This window comes from Bufo gargarizans, chromosome 7, assembly GCF_014858855.1.
Source record: "Bufo gargarizans isolate SCDJY-AF-19 chromosome 7, ASM1485885v1, whole genome shotgun sequence".
Taxonomy (NCBI): domain Eukaryota; kingdom Metazoa; phylum Chordata; class Amphibia; order Anura; family Bufonidae; genus Bufo; species Bufo gargarizans.
In genome coordinates, this window is record NC_058086.1 from 126,163,630 (window position 1) to 126,186,740 (window position 23,111).

Here is a 23,111-nt window from a genome sequence, read left to right on the forward strand (position 1 = left end):
AAACAGCACACCGCCGCAGAGCTGTTGCAGGGGATAAAGGACCAGACTGAGCTGTGGCTCTCGCCACTCAACCTAGAACCAGGCATTGTTGTGTCTGATAATGGACGTAACTTGGTGGCGGCTGTGAAATTCGGCAAGCTCACACACATACCCTGCCTAGCCCACGTGTTCAACCTAGTGATTCAGCGGTTTCTCAAAACCTACCCCAATTTGCCTGAGCCACTGGTGAAGGTTCGCCGCGTGTGTGCCCATTTCCGCAAGTCATCGACAGCTTCCGCCGGTCTGTCAACTCTGCAGCAGCGCTTGCAATTGCCAGCTCACCGACTATTGTGCGATGTGAGCATGCACTGGAACTGGACGTTCCACATGTTGGCCAGGCTTTGTGAGCAGCAGAGGGCAGTAATGGAATACCAGCTGCAACATGGTCGTCACCTTTCCAGTCAGCTTCTGCGCTTCACAAGCGACGAGTGGGCATTGATGTCTGACCTCTGTGAGGTTTTACGCAACTTTGAGGAATCAATACAGATGGTGAGCAGCAATAATGCTATTATCAGCATAGTTATTGGGCAGACTAGATGGGCCAAATGGTTCTTATCTGCCGACACATTCTATGTTTCTATGTAACCATCCCACTTCTGTGTCTAGTCAAATGCTTGCTGCTCAGTATTAAGGCAAGAACTGGCACTCTAAGCCTTGGAGGTGCTGGCCTGCCCCGCCGCCAGCATTTTGTCAGAGTGTGTATTTAGTGCTACTGGGGGCATAATAACTGATAATCGCATCCACCTGTCAACTGAAAATGTTGACCGGTTGACTCTTATAAATGCCTGGATTGCCCCTGACTTCTCGACACTTTCTGCTAACCGTAAACTGATGAACTGTGTGTTATAATTTGGCCCCTCATCAGTCCACCGCGCACCTCACGTGTTGCCCCCGCGCTACTGGCTGGCTGCAGCAGCTGACACGTAAAAAAAAGTCCACACTGCGGAGCCATGTGCCGGCATCCTGGGAGTGCCAGATGTGACCGTGCATGGTGCATGACTCGCTCCAGATACATTTGCAGTCTGCTTTCTGCCTACTATGCACTGTGAGTTCTGCCTGCTTCCTCTCTGCTGCTCCGTCTCTCCCTCTAAACTCCCGTCCTCTTCCTCTCTAGTGGGCACCCATGTGATGTCCATCAAAACGTCATTATCGTCAACTTCACCACCACTGACATTAGGGATCTTAGAGTAGGCAGCAACAGCGGGGACCATCCTCCTTGGGCTGATCTGGTTACCTCCTCTTCCTCATCCGATGCCGATAATGGCTGTGCATCGGTAGTGGTGGTGGTGTCTCAATCAGTATTTGACGTAAAAAGGTGTATTGCACCCCTCAATCAGTATTTGGTGGAAGAAGGTATATAGCAATAGCACCCCTCAATCAGTATTTAGTGGAAGAAGGTATATGGCACCCCTCGATCAGTATTTGGCAGAAACAGGAATATAGCACTCCTCAATCAGTATTGAGTGGAAGAAGGTATATGGCACCCCTCAATCAGTATTTGTCAGAAAACAGCATATAGCACCCTTCAATCAGTATTTGGCGGAAAAAGGTATATGGCACCCCTCAATTAGTATTTTGTGGGAGCAGGTGTATCACAGCCCTCAATCTATATTTGGTGGAAAAGATGTATTGCACCCCTTAATCAGTATTTGGTGGAAGATGGTATATATCAATAGCATCCTTTAATCAGTATTTTGTGGGAGAAGGTATATGGCACCCCTCAATCAGTATTTGGCGGAAACAGGTATATAGCACCCCTCAATCACTATTTGGTGGAAACAGGTATATGGCACTTCTCAATCAGTATTTGGTGGAAACAGGTATATGGCACCCCTCAATCAGTATTTGGCGGAAACATGTATATAGCACCCCTTAATCAGTATTTGGCGGAAACTGGTATATGGCACCCCTCAATCAGTATTTTGTGGAAGCAGGTGTATCGCAGCCCTCAATCAGGATTTTGTGGAAGAAGGTATATCGCAGCCCTCAACCAATTTTTTTGGGGGGGCAACAGGTATATTACACCCATTGCAATTAGTTACTCCTATAGCATTTGTCCCTCTATCTAGCTGCGGTATCGCAGCAGAACCACACACAGCTTCTGCACAATACAAATACACTAATAATATACTTTCTATGTAAGAAAGTATATTATAAGTATATCACACCTATCAATAGCACACCTATACCAGTCTTTAAAAGGACTTTTGTGGCCCTATTAGCTAGCGTTTGGTGTCCCTAACTGTTCCTGCTCCAAAATGCAACCTCTCCCTACACTGGCAAAACACAATGTAAAATAGCTGCCAGATAGGGTTCTTTTATAGGGTTGGGTGTGTGTCCATGTGCTCAAACATCTCAATTGGCTGTCTTGTCCCACCTGATGGATGTGTCATGGGTCAAATTTCGGTGCTATGCAAAAAAATATGGCGCGTGCAAATATCGCCTTAGGTTCGCATGTTCGGCGTATCGTGAACGAGCAAAGTTCGCAGCGAAACGACCGCCGGGCAAACCGCAAGGCCATCTATAGTACTATCAAAATGCCCTGTCTAGACAATCAAAAGTCGGGCCCCAAGTCATGTAATAATGTACTAACAACACAGTTACATTCTGTCGATTCTGGCCCTCCCTCACAGATTTACACCCTGTGAGGCAGTGACAGGCCTTATATACGAAGGAAGGTACATGTCTCCGAGAATGGTGCAGCTAACATATTAGATGCCCCTGAGATGTGCCACCAAGGTACCTGGCCTTGGTGGAGTTGAAGCCGCTAGATAGAGTGTCCACTAAGATGGATAGTGAACACTGACGCTACCTAGTATAGCTGGTATCAGCTAATCCGCGCCTGGCTTTTACTAGGAGTAAGCAAAAAGCTGGGTGAGTGCTTACTCCCGCGATCCACTCCGGGGTTTATACGTGGCTCATATCCATGTGTTTTAAAAATGAGCAGCAGGAAGCATGGTGGTTGTTGAGTGAGAGGCTGCAGATCACACACTGCAAGGCACATGTGAAACCAACACTGGCCTGTGGACTGATTACCTGACCGGGCGGGATCCGGCTGTAACTAAACTGTAAGTTGGCTGGAACAAGCAATAACCTGTGTGGAAAAGACTTTGTAGTGTCCCTGCCTTTGTTCAAAACTAGTGATAGGACCCACGGCATTACATATGGTGGAGGATGCTGGCAGACCAGTAAGGCATACACATCTGAGATGGAGGAAATACTGAAGCAGCTGGTGCTGGCCAATGCGCAGCAGCAACAGGCCTATTCACAACAGCTACAGACCAACAGCCTGTTGCTACAGCAGATTGCGGCCCTAAGGGTGACACCACCAGCAGCGACCCAGCACCAGCCAGAGGCCTGGGATAAAGTTTGGTCAGCATTGAGGAAGATGACTCCAGAAGATGACGTGGAGGCCTTTCTGACAGTTTTTGAACAAACAGCAGAGCGGGAGAATCTGCCGTCCGACCAGTGTATTCTTCTTGCCAAACTCAAACATTCACTATATAAACTGAAAAATGTTTGAAGATTTTGCTTTCCTTTGAATCACTTAACTAATATTTAGTAGTATAACTGTTTCTGAGAACTGCTGTACATCTGTGTTGCATGGAGTCAACCAAAGTCTGGCACCTGTGAACAGGTATTCCAGCCCAGGATGATTGGACTACATTCCACAGTTCTTCTCTATTTCTTGGTTTTGCCTCATAAACTGCATTTCTAATGTCACCCCACAAGTTTTCTATTGGATTAAGATTCAGGGATTGGGCTGGCCACTCCATAACGTAAATCTTGTTGGTCTGGAACCGAGATGTTGCACGTTTACTGGTGTGTTTGGGGTCATTGTCTTGCTGGAACACCCATTTCAAAGGCACTTCCTCTTCAGCATAAGGCAGCACGACCTCTTCAAGTATTCTGATGTATTCACACTGATCCATGATCCCTGGTATGCGATAAATAACACCTTAGTATGAGAAACATCCCCATATCATGATGCTTGTGCCACCATGCTTCACTGTCTTCACAGTGTACTGTGGCTTGAATTCAGTATTTGGGGGTCATCTGACAAAATGTCTCCGTCCACTAGACCCAAAAAGAACAATCTTACTTTCATCCGTCCACAAAATGTCTCTTTAGGCCAGTCAATGTGATCTTTGGCAAATTGTAACCTCTTCAGCACATGTCTTTTTTTCAACAGTGGGACTTTGCAGGGGATTCTTTCAGATAGCTTGTCTTCACATAGGTGTCTTCTAATTGTAACAGTACTCACAAGTAACTTTAGACCTTCTTTGATCTTCCTGGCGCTGATTGTTGGCTGAGTCCTTGCAATTCTGTCTATTCGTCTATCCATTTGAATGGTAGTTTTTTGCTTTCTTCCACGTCTTTCAGGTTTTGGTTGCCATTTTAAAGCATTTGCAATGATTTTAGCTGAGCAGACTATCATTTTCTGCACTTCTTTATACGTTTTCCCCTCTCCAATCAACTTTTTAATCAAGGTACGCTGTATGCTGGACAATGTCTGGAACAACCCATTTTCATCAGAATTTCAGAGAGAAATGCACTGTAACCAGCATGTACAACATTTGCTGCCTTCCTTCCTTAAATAAGGGCAATAATTGCCACCTTTTTTTCAAAGAATTAATGAACTAATTCATTGAACTCAACACTGCTATTAATTTTTACATGCCCCTTTCAATAAGTGATTGAATTACAGAGAATCAGCAGCATGCATGTCATGACTGTTGGGTTTCTATTACTCTACTATACCTGCTAGTAAATTATTTTCCATGTAGAAATAGAATTTATACCAAAAACAGTGATTGATCAGGTTAGTGATGTCTGACTGCTATTATTTTGAACACAACTGTATATCCCGAAGCTGGAGGTGTCCCAGGACATGTTCGGAATGCCCAACTACAGGACTCCACTCTGGTACAGGACAGAGAGAGTGAATATATTCCATGGGGTAGCCCAACAACCGGGCCAGAAGCGGTGTTTCCCCATATGGCTGTTTCTCAGGACTGATTGTACCGTGTCAACAAGGTCCGACAGGAGGTAGTGGAGGAGCTAGTAGTGCCACAGCCTTATCGCTGGGCAGTATTAGACTTGGCTCACACACATGTAATGGAAGGTCATCTTGGGGTCAAAAAGACACTAGAGCGTATACTCCAGTGGTGCTTTTTGCCTAGTGTCTATAAAGAGGTAAGAAGGTTTTGTGAGTTGTGTCCAGAGTGTCAGATTACGGCTCCCACAGTGAATTTCCATAGTCCACTGGTACCTCTTCCCATTATAGAGGTACCTATTGAGTGGCTCGCTATTGATCTTGTGGGACCCATGGTAAAGTCGGCCTGGGACACCAACACATAGTGGTATTGGACTATGCAACTTGGTATCCAGAGGCCATTCATCTCCGCCATACCTCAGCCAAATATGTAAGAATATAAATAGGAAGAATAGGGCGCCACATGTGCGATATAAGTTATTTAGCAGCAGGTTAGAAGACACACAAGTGTGATTACCAGATAGTGTTATGAGGGGTCACAACAACTGTAGAATCTTTATTCACAGGTAGTCTATGCATTTCAGGGGCTGAATTGGCCCCTTTGTCAGGACTATATACATTGAGAACGATCACATCACATTTAAAAAAGTTTTTGGGTGCGCAGGCCAAGGGAAGGATCGTGGGTGTGTCTGGGTTAGGTTGACAACTTATCTATTCCCAAAATGAGCGATTAGTCATATTGGGAAGAGTACAGGATTTGTGGTGGAGCGGGGGGTTTCTCCCCATCTCCTCAATATTAGCAAGTGCGCAGGTGGGGAGGATTGCTCCGCAGTAGTATTCAGAGTATTGTCATCTGTACTGAAACTATGTAGCGACCGTCTATGTTGTGGAACACTGTATCCACTGCAACAGTTGAGCAGACCAGGTGCTGAAGATATTGATGTTGCGGCCAGCAGTTATGTTAAGCCTCCTGGTAAGCTCTATGTGAGACAATAAAAAGGGTGTAGAGTGATAGGGGTCCACTGTTTTCAATACTTTTTGGCGCAAAAACCACGACCTCGAGTGATTGGAGACGATTCTATTTCATTAACATATAGGTAACAATGTGTTTCGGAGTTGAAAAACACTCCTTTTTCAAGTCTAAAAGGTGATCAGATTACATAAATTATGAAAAATAGTATTATACTAGTGATATACAAAAAAAGACAGTAATAGTAGGGTAAGGTACACGCAGATACATATATAGAAAAAAAAATACATATATAAAAAGGGAATTAATTCAAAAAAGTGTTTCTGAAATATATCATGAGTAAAATCATATCTCTAAAATGCATCTTAAATCAATACTGTTGTCAAGATAAAACTATTGCAAGTGGGTGGTCATTATTGATTATTAAAAATATAAAAAATATATATAAAAATATATGATATCTAGAGATTAGCTCATCTCAATATATATCAAACCTGACGAAGTGGAATTCGATCCAAATTTCAGGAAAAATTTGATTTGCAACGAATGCGAATTTCCTCGCGCTTCGTGGGAATGAATTGCAATTTTTCCTAAAATGGCGGCTACACGTGTGAGGACTGAGGACATGGGGCAAGGAACACTGGGAAGGCGGAATCACCCACATTGACATACATGCATGCAGCCAATCAGTAGCCATCCAGCCCTGTGATGTCACAGCCCTATAAATACGGCAACCATTTTAGGTTCTGCCAATTTCCAGCGTTCTCATTGCACGGACAGACATGAGAGGGCGCTAGAGACAGCAATAGGAAAAACCTCATTGCGAACAAAGAAACTGAAAAAATGATTTATAAGTGCAGGGAAAGGATAGGGAGGAATTATTTCACAGCATCTTAGTGCAGGGAGAGAGGTCAGAAGGAGCTAGGGGCAGTGCTATAAAAGCGATTTACAAGTGCAGGGAAAGATTATTTGGGGATCCAAATAGCCATTTTACAGCTCTGTTAATACAGCAATTTGTTCTTGGGGTGCAAGTGCTATGGTGAAAAGCCTTAAGTGGCTTATTGTAGAGAGAAGGGAGAGATTTGAATATATATGTATATATTTCTATATATTGGCCCTGTATGGCCAATGGGGACGTATGGGTCCCCTGTATGTGGGCCCAGTATATGGGTATCTCTCCCCAGGCTGTATGTGTATATATATATATATATATATATATATATATATATACACACACACATACACATACATACACACATATACACACACATTATATGTATATATCTATGTATGTGTGCATATACAGGGCTCCAGATGGCGACCAAAATGGTCGCCAATGCGACTTAGAATTTACAAATGGTGACAAGACTTTTTAGTCTTGTCGTCCTTTGAGACTAGACTCTCCGCGGCAGCTCTGCAGTTGAACAGCGACGGGCACAGAAGCTGATAGTTCTCTGCCCCGCCTCCGATGTTCTTCTCAGTCTGAGTCAGCTCGGTCACAGCACATAGACAATAGCAGAGCCGCTGGCAGCAGGGAGGGGAGGGGCTAGGGAGGAGTGTAATCTGATCCTAGAGTGGAAGCTGCTTCTGCCAGCCCCTCCCCTCCCCGCCCACCAACCAATCAGAGCTGAGGCAAGACAAGCACTAGCAGCTCTGAGTTACTGACACAAGTACAGGGAGTCTAAGAAAGAATCAAATGAGTCACAGGTGAAAAGAATCTAAAGATTCGACTTAGTTAGTGACTCATTCAATTCTTTCTTAGACTCCCTGTACAGTGTGCCCCCCCCAACACCCCAGTATAAGAAACATTGGTGGCACAGTGTGCCCCCCCAACACCCCAGTATAAGAAACATTGGTGGCACAGAGTGCCCCCCCCCCAACACCCCAGTATAAGAAACATTGGTGGCACAGTGTGCCCCCCAACACCCCAGTATAAGAAACATTGGTGGCACAGTGTGCCCCCCCAACACCCCAGTATAAAACATTGGTGGCACAGTGTGCCCCCCCAACACCCCAGTATAAGAAACATTGGCACAGTGTGCCCCCCCCCCCCCCAACACCCCAGTATAAGAAACATTGGTGGCTCAGTGGGAAGTGCCAATGAGGGTTAAATTTTTTTTTTTTTTAAATGAACTCACCTCCTCCAGTTGATCGCATAGCTGTCGGTCTCCTGTTCTTTCTTCAGGACCTGTGGTGAAGTCACTGAGCTCGTCACATGGTCCATTACCATGGTGATGAATCATGCGATGTATCATGTGATGAGCACAGTGATGTCACCACAGGTCCTTTGACAGGTCCTGAAGAAAGAACATGAGACGATCAATTGGAGGTGAGTTAATAATTTTTATTTTATTTTTTAACCCTCATTGGCACTGCGCCACCAATGTTTATTATACTGGGGTGTTGGGGGGTGCACACTGCGCCACCAATGTTTATTATATTGAGGGGGCACACTGCGCCACCAATGTTTATTATACTGGGGTGTTGGGGGGGCGCACTGCGCCACCAATGTTTATTATATTGAGGGGGCACACTGCGCCACCAATGTTTATTATATTGGGGGGGGGGCGCACTGCGCCACCAATGTTTATTATATTGACCTTCTACTATGCATTCTGTATTAAAGAATGCTATTATTTTCCCTTATAACCATGTTATAAGGGAAAATAATACAGTGAATAGACTGTCTCCTAGAAACCATGAGTGAAAATCGCACCGCATCCGCACTTGCTTGCGGATGCTTGCGATTTTCAGGCAGCCCCATTAGCTTCTATGGGGTCTGCGTTGCGTGAAAAACGCACAACATAGAGCATGCTGCGATTTTCACGCAACGCACAAGTGATGTGTGAAAATCACAGCTCATGTGCACAACCCCATAGAAGTGAATGGGTCTGGATTTAGTGCGGGTGCATTCCGGTATTTTGAATGCCAGATCCGGCACTAATACATTCCTATGGGCAAAAATGCTGGATCCGACATTCAGGCAAATCTTCAGTTTTTTTTCGCCAGAGATAAAACCGTAGCATGCTGCGGTTTTATCTTTTGCCTGATCAGTCAAAATGACTGAACTGAAGACGTCCTGATGCATCCTGAACGGATTGCTCTCCATTCAGAATGCATGGGGATATGCCTGATCAGTTCTTTTCTGGTATAGAGCCCCTAGGACGCAACTCCGTGCCGGAAAAGAAAAACGCTAGTGTGAAAGTACCCTAAAATGTGGATTCATTATCACTCTCTGTCAGGTAGTCACACATTGTGATGGCAAAGACAAAAAAACTCTCCCTTTTTGAACGTGGTTGGGTTGTTGAACTGCATAAGCAGGGTCTCTCGCCGCGTGTCATTGCTGCTGAAGTGGGACGCAGTAAGACAGTCATTTGGAATTTCTTAAATGATCCTGAGGGTTATGGAACAAACAAGTCAAGTGGATGACCCCAAAAAATGTCATCAGCACTGAGCCAGAGGATCCAATTGGCTGTCCGTCAAAACACTGGACGATCCTCGACCCAAATTAAGGCCCTTACTGTTGCTGACTGCAGCCTCATAACCATCAGACGGCATCTGAGACTGAAGGGCTTCAAAAACAAAAAATGTCTTCAAAGACCTCGTCTCCTTGAACGCCACAGAACTTCTCGTTTGGACTTTGCAAGAGAGCACCAAACATGGGACATTCAAAGGTGGAAGAAAGTTTTATTCTCTGATGAGAAAAATTTTAACCTTGATGGTTTCCAACGTTACTGGCATGACAAGCAGATCCCACCTGAGATGTTTTCTACATGCCACAGTGGAGGGGGCACCATAATGGTCTGGGGTGCTTTTTCCTTCAGTGGAACAATGGAGCTTCAGGAAGTGCAGGGGCGTCAAACGGCCGCTGGGTTTTTCAACAGGACAACGCTACAGTACACAATGCCCGCAGGACAAGGGACTTCTTCCAGGAGAATAACATCACTCTTTTGGCCCATCCTGCGTGTTCCCCTGATCTAAATCCAATTGAGAACATTTGGGGATGGATGGCAAGGGATGTTTACAAAAATGGACGACAGTTCTAGACAGTAGATGGCCTTCGTGCGGCCATATTCACCACTTGGAGAAATGTTCCCGCTCACCTCATGGAAACGCTTGCATCAAGCAAATTTTTGAAATGATAAACAATAACGGCGGAGCTACTCATTACTAAGTTCATGTTTGGAATTTGTATTTCTGTTTTTGGGGGGTTTAGTTTTTTTTGGAGGTGTGGTCCTAAACTTTTGATCAGCTGAAAAACAGCCTGTTTCAGTTTATTCGCTGTTTTCATTAAATTGAAGATCTGACTGACTTGATCCAAAACTAAGGAACCAAAGGGTAAGCCCTGTAACAGCCCTAGCTCTCTCCCTTACTCTCAGCCTATGCAAAAATCTCAATGGTAGAAAATTGCATACCCTCGTTCCTCGTTCCTCGACTGTATGACACCTGAACACCCTATAATAGTGAGGGGACACGACCACCGGCTCCCTACACTTAATACGGAGGGAGTCAGGGTCACCTAGGATCAAGCAAACAGGAAAACACAAATAAATGAACAGACTTATCTGTAGAAGCATCAGTTGTAGCATCCAGCATGCAAACACTCCAGGAAGTTGTATAAACCGCAAAGTGATGCAGTATGGGGGGGGATTTAAAGGGATGCAATTAGTGCAACTAGATGACAGCTGAGAGAGGGAAACGAGATGACAAAATGAAAGCAAAACAAAAGAACCTTAAGCAGGAGGTTCTGAAGAACGTCTGTTAGAGCTTCTCAGATGTCTGGCGGTGACAATTGTGCAGGGGCTAGTTTTTTTGCAGGAAGGGTTGACATTTTTATTGGTACCATATTTGGGTACATATGATTTTTTTTGATCATTCAATATTACACTTTATGGGGCAAGGTGACAAAAAAATTGTTTTGGTTTTAGTTTCACCTAAGGGATGACAACCCCTTTAATGCATTAGACCTATTGGGGGTCATCCACATCGCTATAATCAAACTTAAGCCAGCCTGTATAGATTTCAGCTCGGGTCCCTATTTGTTTGTATATATGTATGTGTATATATATATATATATATATATATATATATATATATGAAATGAAAACAATGGCGGCACTGGAAACAATGAGGGTGCTATGTCCAGGGATGTAGCAGCTTACCCCGTCAATAGGAGAAGAAAAAAGGACAGCACTCCGAGTAAAATTTAGTGATGTTTAATCACCCATGTGAAGGCAACGTTTCAGCTCATACAAGAGCCTTTCTCGAGAAAGGCTCTTGTATGAGCTGAAACGTTGCCTTCACATGGGTGATTAAACATCACTAAATTTTACTCGGAGTGCTGTCCTTTTTTCTTCTCATATATATATATATATATATATATATATATATATATATATATATATTTTGTAAGGGGTTACACTCTCAGGTAGGGCGGCGATGACAGATTCTCTTGCAGACCACAGGGGTAAAGTCCAAATGTTGCTTTATTTATCACACTCCGGCAATACAGGCAACCCCAGTTATAATTCACTGGGTAAGGTGAAGGTCCAACACCACAAAATATAAACCAAACTAAAATAAACACCTGCCCGTCTGGGCTCTGGCTAATACAGTGAAGTTCCAAACTCACCTATTAAACACCGTTCACACAGAGAATTTGGCTTCTCTAGCCAGCAGGGCAGCCAGCTTCCCAGACTTTCTCCAGGCATTACTCTCCCCAGACTGACAGCCTGGACTGTGCTTTATTTCCCCTTGATGATCCCAGCTGGCTTGAGCTGGGATCCCTCAGGCTAGGGGAAAACCTGTCCCAGAATGGGTTGGACTGGGGAGGTCCCTTTACCAATCCTACCTTCTCCCAGTCCAATAAAATCCAGCCCATAAACTGAACAAAACTGTCTTAGCAACCTACACATTGCTGAGACCATTTTAACCTTCTGGATTTTAATTTACCTCACCCAGTTGAGGAAGCTGGGTGGGATATACACCCCATCCAGGACTTTACGATACACTTTTCTGTTCACCTTACCACAATATATATGTCAACAGTTTAAAAAGAGGGACTATAGGCAGGTACCCCCATCCAGGAACTCAGCAGCGACAATTAAACTGGGCTGATAAGGTAGCGCGGGTGCTCACTATAAGTTTTATATTTGCACAAGGTTGTTCTGTGCACATCTGCACTAGGGCTTTCTATTGGGGCTCCAGATATAATCCCGACAAACCTCCTATATGAAAATCAGGGGTTTTACTTTGGTCACCTTTTGGATCCTTTATACCGAGGGTGGCCAACCTGTGGCTCTCCAGCTCTCTACCTGTTGCAAAACTACCAGCATGCCTAGACTGCCTACAGCTATCAACCTACAGCAGGGCATAGTGGGAATCGTAGTTTTACAACAGCTGGAGAGCTGCAGGTTGGCCATCCCTGCTTTATACAAAGGATTCAGCAGTGTTATAGCTATACTGTTTATACACTAGGCATAATGGCAGTGTGAACAGTATCTAAACCAAAGCAAAACATGATGTAAAATAAAAAGTAACATATGTAAAGTTGGACTTGTACCATATCTTTTATGACAATACTTATATAATGTACAACATGTAGAAACATCTTGAAATTCTTACCTGTGCATGTTGGTAATGCTGACCAGTGTCCATTCACGCAAGTGCTTTGATCTGACCCACTGATGTGAAATCCTGATCTACAGCTGTATTTCACAACATCATCAGTTGCATATATTTCTTGATTAGCGGATTCAATGATACCATTTTCTATTTTCGGTGGATTCTGGCATTGTATAGCCCCTTGGAAAAAAAAAATGCATATTTTACATTTTCAATACCCTAGGAGTGTGCATATTCCATATTTACAAGTAGTGTACCCCATTATGACTAGAGATGAGCAAATTTCATATTTTCAAATTTGTTCACGCTTCGTTTACTGGTAAAAGGTGACTTGCGTTATGGATTCCATTACAACGGGCCATAATGCAATTCTATGACGGAATGCATAATGCCTTTAGAGGCACTCCGTTATTCATTCCATTATAATAGAAGTCTATGGTTTTCAAAACAAATTTGTTCCGTTATGCAGGGGAGTCCTCTCCTGCATAACGGAAACGGAAACGGGACGGATCCGTTATGCAACCCATAGACTTCTATTATAACAAATGATTATCGGAATGCCTCTAAAGGCATTCCATTATGCATTCCGTCATAGAATTGCGTTATGGTCTGTGGTAACGGAATCCATAACGCAATTGACCTTTTACTAGTAAACTAATCGCTAATTAATTTCTTAACCAGAAATTCGCTCATCTGTTATGACTCAGATTACTTTTCTCTTGAGGCATTAGCTTTACATTTAGATATAATCTCATCTTGACTAGTGATGAGCGGCAGGGGTCATATTCGAATTCGCGATATTTCGCGAATATTTTTAGAATATTCGTCAAATATTCGAAAATTCTTGATTTATTTTTTTTACTTGAAAAATCGGAAAGGTAATGATTGTGTACTATGCGAATTTTCGGATTCTAATTTTTATTGCGAATTTTTCAACTTACAACTATTAGACAAAGAAGATTATAGCACTATATTAGCTAAATTGCTCTATATTCGTTTTTTTTTTTCAAATATTCGCTATATTGCTATAACTTCGTTTTTTCGAATATCCGGAATATTCTAAAACAAGAATATATAGCAATATAGCGACTAAATATAGAGCAAAATTTGCAAACATCACTACTCCTAAAGTAAAGTATATTGCAGCCTTCTTATTGGCCCACAAGCTAGAAGCAGGGAGGGATCATGTGTACTGATTAAATAAAAAAAATAATAAAAAGGAAAAAAATGTAATATTCAAAATTACGAATATATATAACTATATTAGAAATATTCGCGAATTTTCGAAGTACCTATATTCACGATAAAAATTTGAAATTCGAACATTCGTGATCAACACTAATCTTGACCTGCTGTGAATTTTAAATATCAAGAGCTCCATGGATATGTCTTCTTTCCATTGCATAGAGACATATATTCATTCAAGAAATATATAGTCATAAGCACAAAAAAAAAAAAAGACAAAATCCTAACTTTTTTCATCAGTAGAAATTAAAAAGACACACAAGTGAGGGGGAGTTCACATCCCTGTTTCATTTTCCGTTATTCTGAGCCTTCAGAAAAACTGAAAATACAGGATCGTGTAAAAAAAAATATATATCCTGTGCTTGAGTTATGCATCATGTGCAAAAAGGAAATGACTGTGTATATTCCGTACGTCCAGTCTGCAAAAAATAAAAAATGAAATAGAACATGTCCTATTCTTGTCCGTTTTGCAGACAAGGACAGGCATTGTTACAATGGATCCACAAATAATGGATGCAACATGGACGTCACATGGATGTAATCCGTTTTGTGGACTGCAAAATACATACAATCGTGTGCATGAGCCTTTATGCACATAATCCATTTTTTACAGGACATTTAAAAAATAACAGATGCGTCTGCACATTTGGCATCCGTTTCAGTCATTTCCATCACAGATCGTTTTTTTTTTAATGGAAAACAATTCCTACATGCAGAACCCCCCCCCCCCCCCCACATTTACGGATCTCTGACAGAAATGACATAAACGGGTGCCAAAGGTACAACAGGATCCGTTTTTTGTTTTGTTTTTTTACAGGACCCTGTGCCTAACTGATGCAAATGGATGCATAGTTGATGCACTGGAACTGTTTTCTTTTACATAATCGGATTAGGCTACTTTCACACTAGCATTAATATTTTCCGGTATTGAGATCCGTCATAGGGTCTCAATGCCGGAAAAAAAAATAACTTTTGTCCTCATTCATTGTCAATGGGGACAAAACGTAACTGAACAGAACGGTAGGCTCCAAAATGCATTCTGTTCTGTTCTCATACCGAAGAGCAAACCACAGCATGATCCGGTTTGCTTTCCATCCTGGGATGTGAAGCAAGACGGATCCATCATGACCCACAATGCAAGTCAATGGGGACAAATCCGTTTTCTCTGACACAATAGGAAACGGATCCGTCCCCCATCGACTTCCAATGGAGTTCATGACGGATCAGTCTTGGCTATGTTAAAGGTAATACAACCGGATCCGTTCATAACGGATGCAGATGGTTGTATTATCAGTAACGGAAGCGTTTTTGAACACTCCCCTGGACTTGCAGATACAGAACGATCTTCCATTACACAGCTTAGTCTGCAACATTTCAACTCGCTGGAATTTAACAGCAGAAACAACAAACTACAAACAGCGGAAATTCTTGAAAGGTTTGTCATGCACCAGACTTTCTCAGCAGGGATCAGCAGATGTTGCAGACGGAAAAACAAAAAAACTTTATTGGTATCAAGAATATATAAAAGGCTATCTGCCCAGTAAATAAGTTAAAAAGTGAGGGTATGGGATAGTGTGGGACCTCTAATGTGATATACTTGGCTGCCCAGATTTATGCACGCAAGCATCACCCACATGTTACTGACAGCCATATACTGTGTCAGCAAGCAGACATTTATTGCAGGGGTACCTTCACACACACACACAAAGGGTCAGGCATCCATGAACACAATCATCCGTGCCCAATCTGTCTCTCCTGAGAGCTAAGGTACACTGGACTTGCTGGAGCTCCCTAGACCAGGTAACTTTCCCTGCCCACGCCTCACACTGTAGGCTATCCTGTTGGTCCTAATTCTCCTAACTCAACGCGTTTCTTTGCTGTAACCCCAGCAATTCATCAGGAGTATAAGCCGAGATGATTTAAATGTAACACGCGATCCCTCATAGCCTCCGGCACTGTGACTGAGAAGGATAAAATGGCGACACTAGCCCTACACCCAAACTTCTCAGTGGGGGGTGGAGCCGGAAAGAACTGGCTCTTCAGGCAAGCTGGCCAGAATGGCGAGATGTATACTCTTTTGCTTGTGCTCTGACAGGCATATCATTGACATCAAGCAGTCTGATGATTACTGAATAGCCATGCTTTTAGACCCCCACGCAGAGTCTCCCACCTCCGGCCGCCGCAAACAGCAGAAGCCGCAGCAGAAGTCAAAATAGCAGCAACCGCCAGTTCAGTCTGCTCAACAGAATGGAGCAGTTTCTCCAAGTGTCGCAGCAGGCTGAGGTAAATCTGCAAGATAAGATCTCCTGCCTTTACACTCAGGTTCAGGCTTATCTAGACACTGGCCTGTCTCCACCGCATACCCTGTTTCCTGGAAACCATGGACTTCCAGGAAAGCAGACTAGAACAGTGGCACAGACTGGCACAGTATGCTTTCTGTCTTCTTTCTTGTCCAGTCTCCAGTGTTAATTCGGAGAATGATATCAGTGCTGTAGCCGGCATAGTGACACCCAAATGGAAGTTTTGTCAAAATGAACCAAGCCTGGATTCGGGAGATATTCCTGAGGCCAATGAATAGATTTGGCCTCACAGATGATGCCCCATCTTGCCACTGTTGCTGTCTGCCTGCCTTCCTGCCTACCATCAAGTTGCTTCCTCCATCATGCCACAGCCACTATGATGGTACTACTGCTGCCTGATAATAGTTCCCATATGGCTGGTGCTTCTGCCAACACCATAGCTAATCCCCACCTGTCACCACTATCATAGATCCAAAGTCGCTTTGGTCAAAACTTCGTTTGAATGCTGTACTCGTCTCCTTCCAGCATTCAAATGTATGGGCTATGGCGAGGTGCAATTTGTTATCACTAAAGTCTCGCAAGAATTATTCAACTTGAAAACCATTTCAAAACTGGGATCCAAAGTCGAAGTCACAAGACTTCAGTGATAACGAATGTTACCTCACCGGAGCCCATACATTTGAAAGCCTTATGGAAGTGTATTCAAACAAAGTTTTGACCGAAGCGACTCTGTATCTATGATCTGAAGCTCACTTCACTCACTAGTGTTGGACGCGAATTTTCGAATTGCTAATATTAATCACGAATATCGGAACTTTGAGAATTCGCAAATATTAAGAATATAGTGATATACAGTATGTTCGTATTTTCGAATATTCAAGATTTTTTTTTCTTCTGAACCCATGATCCTCCCTACTTCTTGCTTGTGGGCCAATGAGAAGGCTGCAATGTCTTTGTCTGAGCTTAGCAACATCCCTAGCAACCAATAGGAAAGTTGTCTACCCCTTACTATATAAGAACCTCCCCAGCAGCCATTTTCTACAGTTTTTTTTTTAAGTTCTGAGAGAGAGAGCAGTGTCATTGCTGTGCTCTGTGCTTTCCACACTACATTAGATAGATAGTTAGCTTATATAATACAGATAGTCAGTGTAGGTCAGATCCTGATACAGTGTAGCTGTTGCAGTGCAGGGTGTTAGGTAGTGTGATAGGTTCTGCTGTCCATACATACATACATGCTACAGACATAGTGCTGTGATGTCACAACAATACATAGTGCACCAATCAGTAATATGTAGTCAGACCTGCTAAAATGTGAAGTTTCACATATTGTGCCAAAATATTCACATCATTAGTGCTGATTAGCGCAATCGCAAATATATTGGAGCACTCTATCTGCATTTAAAGCCATTATTAATGTTCTGCCGTGCCAACCATTTTCTCCAGTCTCAGGAAACTTCTAGCAGCTTGGAAAATGTAGCAAAAGTGACCAGCACCTGTATTGTGCTCGCATTAGGGGAATATTACATTGCCGATTTGCGCAATCAATAAAATAATCGTGAATTCTCGAATATATGACGAATATTCTACAAAATATTTGCGAAATATCCCTATGCATTGGCCACTTCTACTGCTACTTCTATTACTACTACTACGATAAATGTAAGCGATTTCAAGCAACCGGTATTGGAAAATTCAATTTAATTAAATTTTTTCTCCATTAAAAGCAGTTACAAAAGGTAAATACAAAACAGGCCTCACATCTCCCTGACGCGTTTCGGGTACACGCTTGTAGCACCCTTAGTCATAGAGTCACTAGATGACTACACCAGTCATGTTTTATGGTGGAAAGGAGGGAGAGGACACACCCATTGGGTGTGATTGGCATAGAGGAATACTAGCCACTTCCAAATTAACTCCTTGACCATCATATAAAACTAGACTGTGTGTGAACAGGGCCTTAAAACGACATTGCCAAATGAACACAAAATACAACAAAGCATTTCCTTAAATAAAATGTAAAACTTTGTGTCACGACAATATACATGACAATCTGCAAACATAGATTAATAATGTAAGATTAGATCTTGTTTTCTATTCAATCCATGGGGGACACATCCCCTCCATGATGGTGTAAGACATGATAGGAGACTGCTGAGATATGGCGGAATGTGTTTGTGTTTTTATTGTCATCTCTGATTACATCCGACAAATGCTGTCTAATCCTAATTTTTAAGGGGCAAGTTTTGCAGGTAATCAGGTAAACTACACCATGTGTGTTACAGTTGATGTATTGTTTATTCATGTATGTTTGGTTCTCTGTGCAAGAAGTAAAGTCTTTTGATACGTAAATAACAGAGCAGCAGGTGCAGACATTGTGGCCACATTTATATACCTTTATGTTGTAATCAAGTTTTATTTTTGCCAGTGCTGTTATCTCTAAATAGACTGGGGGACACTGGCGGATCTGCCCCCCCCCCCCCCCCTTCCCGAGCTGCTCAGAAGTGGGGGCGGCGGCCACAGGGCACAGGGAGATGAGCGCTTCCATTGCGGAAGCTCTCATCTCCATAGTCATCTGAATCGCCATCCTAAAATGCGAACGGGCAGGGGAGGGAGAGGAGTGTCCCTTCCCCTTCCTCTGATAGGCTGCAGGAGCTAGGCCGGCAGCTGATAAGAGGCTGGCGCAGGTGGCGCGATGATGTCATTGTGCTGCCTGAGCCGTACAGCGCGGGACATAGGCCGGAAGAGGCCTGCATCGCATCACTGACATGAAGGTAAGTATACGTAAGTGTTTATATTTTTTTTTTTATATGTACAATAGTTTAACTGGCACATTAGGGGGGGCCTCTTGTTACTGGCACATGATTGGGGGGGCTCTTGTTACTGGCACATGATTGGGGGGGCTCTTGTTACTGGCACATGATTGGGGGGGCTCTTGTTACTGGCACATAATTGGGGGGCTCTTGTTACTGGCACATGATTGGGGGGGCTCTTGTTACTGGCACATGGGGGGGCTCTTGTTACTGGCAGATTGGGGGGCTCTTGTTACTGGCACATTAGGGGGCCCCTTCTTACTGGCACATTAGGGGGCCCCTTCTTACTGGCACATTAGGGGGGCCCTTGTTACTGGCACATTAGGGGGCCCCTTGTTACTGGCACATTAGGGGGCCCCTTGTTACTGGTACATTAGGGGCCCCTTGTTACTGGCACATTCGAGCGGGCTCTTGTTACTGGCACATTCAAGCGGGCTCTTGTTACTGGCACGTGATTGGGGGCATCTATGGGGGCACATTTTACTGGCAAGTGATTGGGGGCACTTCTTACTGGCAAATTATTTGTGGGAACAATAGGGGCATCTACTGAGGCCACAAAGAAGGGATATTTTATATGGGGGGCTCTGTACTGTAGCATTTTATACTGGGACATATTATGGTGGGTACTATGGGGAAGGGAGGAGAGGAGTACTATGGGGACATCTACGGGGGGCGCTAAGAAGGGGTATTTTATACTTGCAAATTATGAGGGACACTGAGGGCATCTACTGGGGCACTATATATGGGGCATTTTATACTGGTAAGTTATGGGGGCACTAGGAGGAAGGGGGGAGAGGAGCACTATGGGGGCATTTACTGGGGCACTATATAGGAGTATTTTATACTGACACATTATGGGGGCACTATGGGGACATTAGCTCAACTGGGGCCATTACAATGGGGTATTTTTTGCACTCTCTATTATAGGAAGAATTATTACTACTGGAGGGGGGGCATTATGGTGGGCTGTATTACTCCCCCATGGTATGAGCTCCCTAGTAGCAGCACCAGCCTCTCCCTGCTCTGCTATTCCTCTGCCCCTTCTCTAATTCCTTATTAGGAAATCTCTCATTAGGATAAAACACAACATTAGCTCCACCGAGCCCGCGGCCAAAGTGTTGAAGTGGTGTCCGAGATCCCCAAGGGCCAAGCCAAGTAATTGTAAGTTTTCATGTGAAATATGTTTGTTATACACATATAGCCTACACTGTGCCACACAATATACAGTATATCTCTACACTGTGTAGTCTTGTGGCGGCGGACAGAAAATAATCTGGAAGTGCCCCTCTCGAGACCAGGCTCTGGATCCGCCACCGCTGAGGAATAAAGTATTATCCAATGTCTTTGATCGTCTCGCTACACACTGAATTCCTATACTGACTACTTCAGCAAAGCCTTGGTCCATTTGAAGGACTGACAGGTGTTTTTTCATAATTTGGCAAATTTTGTTATACTCCGGACTATATGACGAGTCAATGAAGAGAACCCAGGGCACTAAACATGTACTTTGATTTCTCAGTTATACAACTTGCATGGCCATCCCTCTAGGTATAGGTATATCTGTACTCCTCTCACTTTCACCGATATAGTACTTATAGGTAGGGATATCACTGGATTTATAGGAACTTACTCCACAATACAGTTGAAATAAAGACTTGGCTCTCAAAACTGGAAATTCATTGCAAATATACACATACGTGACATTGTGGTCCTGACTTATAGACCATCCTCAGACATGGATTGCTTACACTTGTATGTAACCATATATATATATATTTTATAAAGAAATTGTGCGCTTCACTGTGGGATGGGGCTATATGATTTTTTTTTATGACATAATGATCTCAATGTATACAATGTCCCATCAAATGTAATGGTTGTCTATGCAGTCATGAAACATGCAACCTGCTGTGACTGCAAAGTGACCATTGCAAAAAAATAAATATTCAGTTGGATTTTTGGTCCAGTTTGCAAGTCAAACACAACTTTGCCCTTATAAAGTACAATGCAAGTCACATGCAACATGCCTGCCACTTTTCTGTGATATGGTTGTTTTTATAGCCAAATCTAAGCTTTAACCCCTTACTGACCCAATGATTTTTCATTTTTTTCTTTTACAAACGGCCTTTCATGAGCCAAAACTCTTTACACAGCTTTTGTTTTTTGCAGGACAAGTTGTACTTTCAACTGGCATCGTTCAATATTGCATACAGTGTAATTAGAATGGTGTGAAATTGGGGGAAAAAAACACTATTCCACAATTTAAAGTGTTTAGCTTTTATGAAATTTTCTATGCAATAAAACTGACCTGTTAATTTACTTGTCTGGGTCAGTATAATTACACAGATACCAAATTATTAGTTATTCTTGTGTTTTAATACTTATAAAATGCTAAAGAACTTTATTTTATATTGTTTATTTGTATTTTAGTATGAGGAAAGAGGTGATTAGAATTTTTATCTTTTTACTTTTTAAAAACTTTTAACTTTTTTTAATATTTATTTTTAGTTTCCCATACAATTGTCTGATCATTTCTCTGATGGACCACAATGATTTCACATCGCAGCCTAATGGAGATTCATTATGTTCTCCGGGCTCCATAGGAACTTTTCTATGACAGACCTCGAGGCTGCAGTAGTTAAATGTCCACGCACGTCATTATTGCCGATCACAGTCTTTGCCATGGGATTCAGCAGGCACGCGGTGGCTACGACAGACGCTCAGCTCCTGAGCGGACGCCATCTTTAGAGCCCCATCTTGCACTGTACATGTACAGTGCAGGTTCTAGAGGTGTTAAAATAGTTTGGCATGCAAGTTGCAGAAAATTGTCTCACGTTTTTGGCATCATGACTTTTCTGAGATTTACAGTCGCACAACACGTCACATAAACCTGGATTATAAGTGAGTGTTTTCATAGGGACTGCAGGAGGTCAAAATGTTATCATTTAACTTTGTGAGTATGCATGACACTGTATCAGAACAGGGATCTACACAGTGAAGTCAAAAAATTTTCAACATATTTAAATTTAAAAAATCAAATCTATGAAAGAAGTACAATATATAGGATAACTTACGGGTGCACTCTGGAGGTTGTTCCCATTTTCCTTCAACGCACTGAACCTTTGGAGAGCCATGCATCTTATATCCTCTGGCACATATCATGGTAACAATGTCATTACTGTAATATACTTCCTTTGGATCTATAATTTCAGCATTTTGTGGACTGTACGCAATAGGACATTTTTGTCTTTTTTCTAGGAGTTAATAAAAAGGATTAAAAAATGAGCATTATTGTTTCAATGGTCTTCTTAACCTTCATCCACATCTCCTGCAGCAGCCATGTTACTTCTCCCAAACCCCAGTCATGCGTATCTGACCTATAGCTCTGCTTGTAGCAAGGCTCATCATTTCTGTTGGTTACATTACCACAATAAATACATGTTTGTGACCTGTTACATATATACGTACTGTGATATATACACTACTATAAACGATCATTCAATGGCTATATACAATGTGATAATACAGCGTGTATTTACATGTAACAAACTGACAATTGTGTTTATTTTCCACAAATATTGTTTTGTACTTTTTGCACCAGCCTATGCCAATTAAACTATTCAGTGTGCCAATGTGACTGTGCTGCATGGCATGCAGCTACATCTAAGCACAAATCTCCATCACGTATTCTGTAACATACTGGAGAAAAAACTACTGTATGCAGTGGTATTTGGCAGAATTCCAGCATCCATAATAGAAACTTATCACATCCTATTAAAGCCAATAATATTCGGAGGCAAAGTTGGTGTCCGGCGTATGCCACATCCAGTGCTGCATTTTTTTTATTTTCCTATATAGGAGCAGAAAAACTGATCAGCACCGTAGATGTGAACCTAGCCTAGAAAAGATGTGAAAAAATGTGGCCCAGGATTCCTTTCAGGTATTCATTTTTTACAATAGAATAAGTACAGACGGGACTCCTCGTTCCGGAGGTCCCGGTGCTCGTGTCAGGGAAAGACAGCCCACTTGATAATCCACAGAAAAGACCGGCACTCGAGTGCCAGTCTTTTCTGTGGATTAATTTTTTACAAGTCATGCTAATGATTAGTGTTGAATGAAGCGAAGCA

The 23,111-nt window shown here is 42.8% G+C and overlaps 1 protein-coding gene across 2 annotated transcripts in view; it reads right to left on the bottom strand.

The window, feature by feature from the left end:
* LOC122943120 (coagulation factor XIII B chain-like) overlaps nt 1–23,111 on the bottom strand; it is a 447,010-nt gene that overhangs the window by 158,974 nt on the left and 264,925 nt on the right. For both annotated transcript variants that reach the window (XM_044300587.1, XM_044300586.1), the window contains exons 9-10: nt 22,059–22,238; nt 12,630–12,809 (exon numbers count right to left, since the gene is read on the bottom strand). In XM_044300587.1, coding sequence (XP_044156522.1) covers nt 12,630–12,809; nt 22,059–22,238 — 360 coding nt within the window. The remainder of the gene's footprint in view (nt 1–12,629; nt 12,810–22,058; nt 22,239–23,111) is intronic.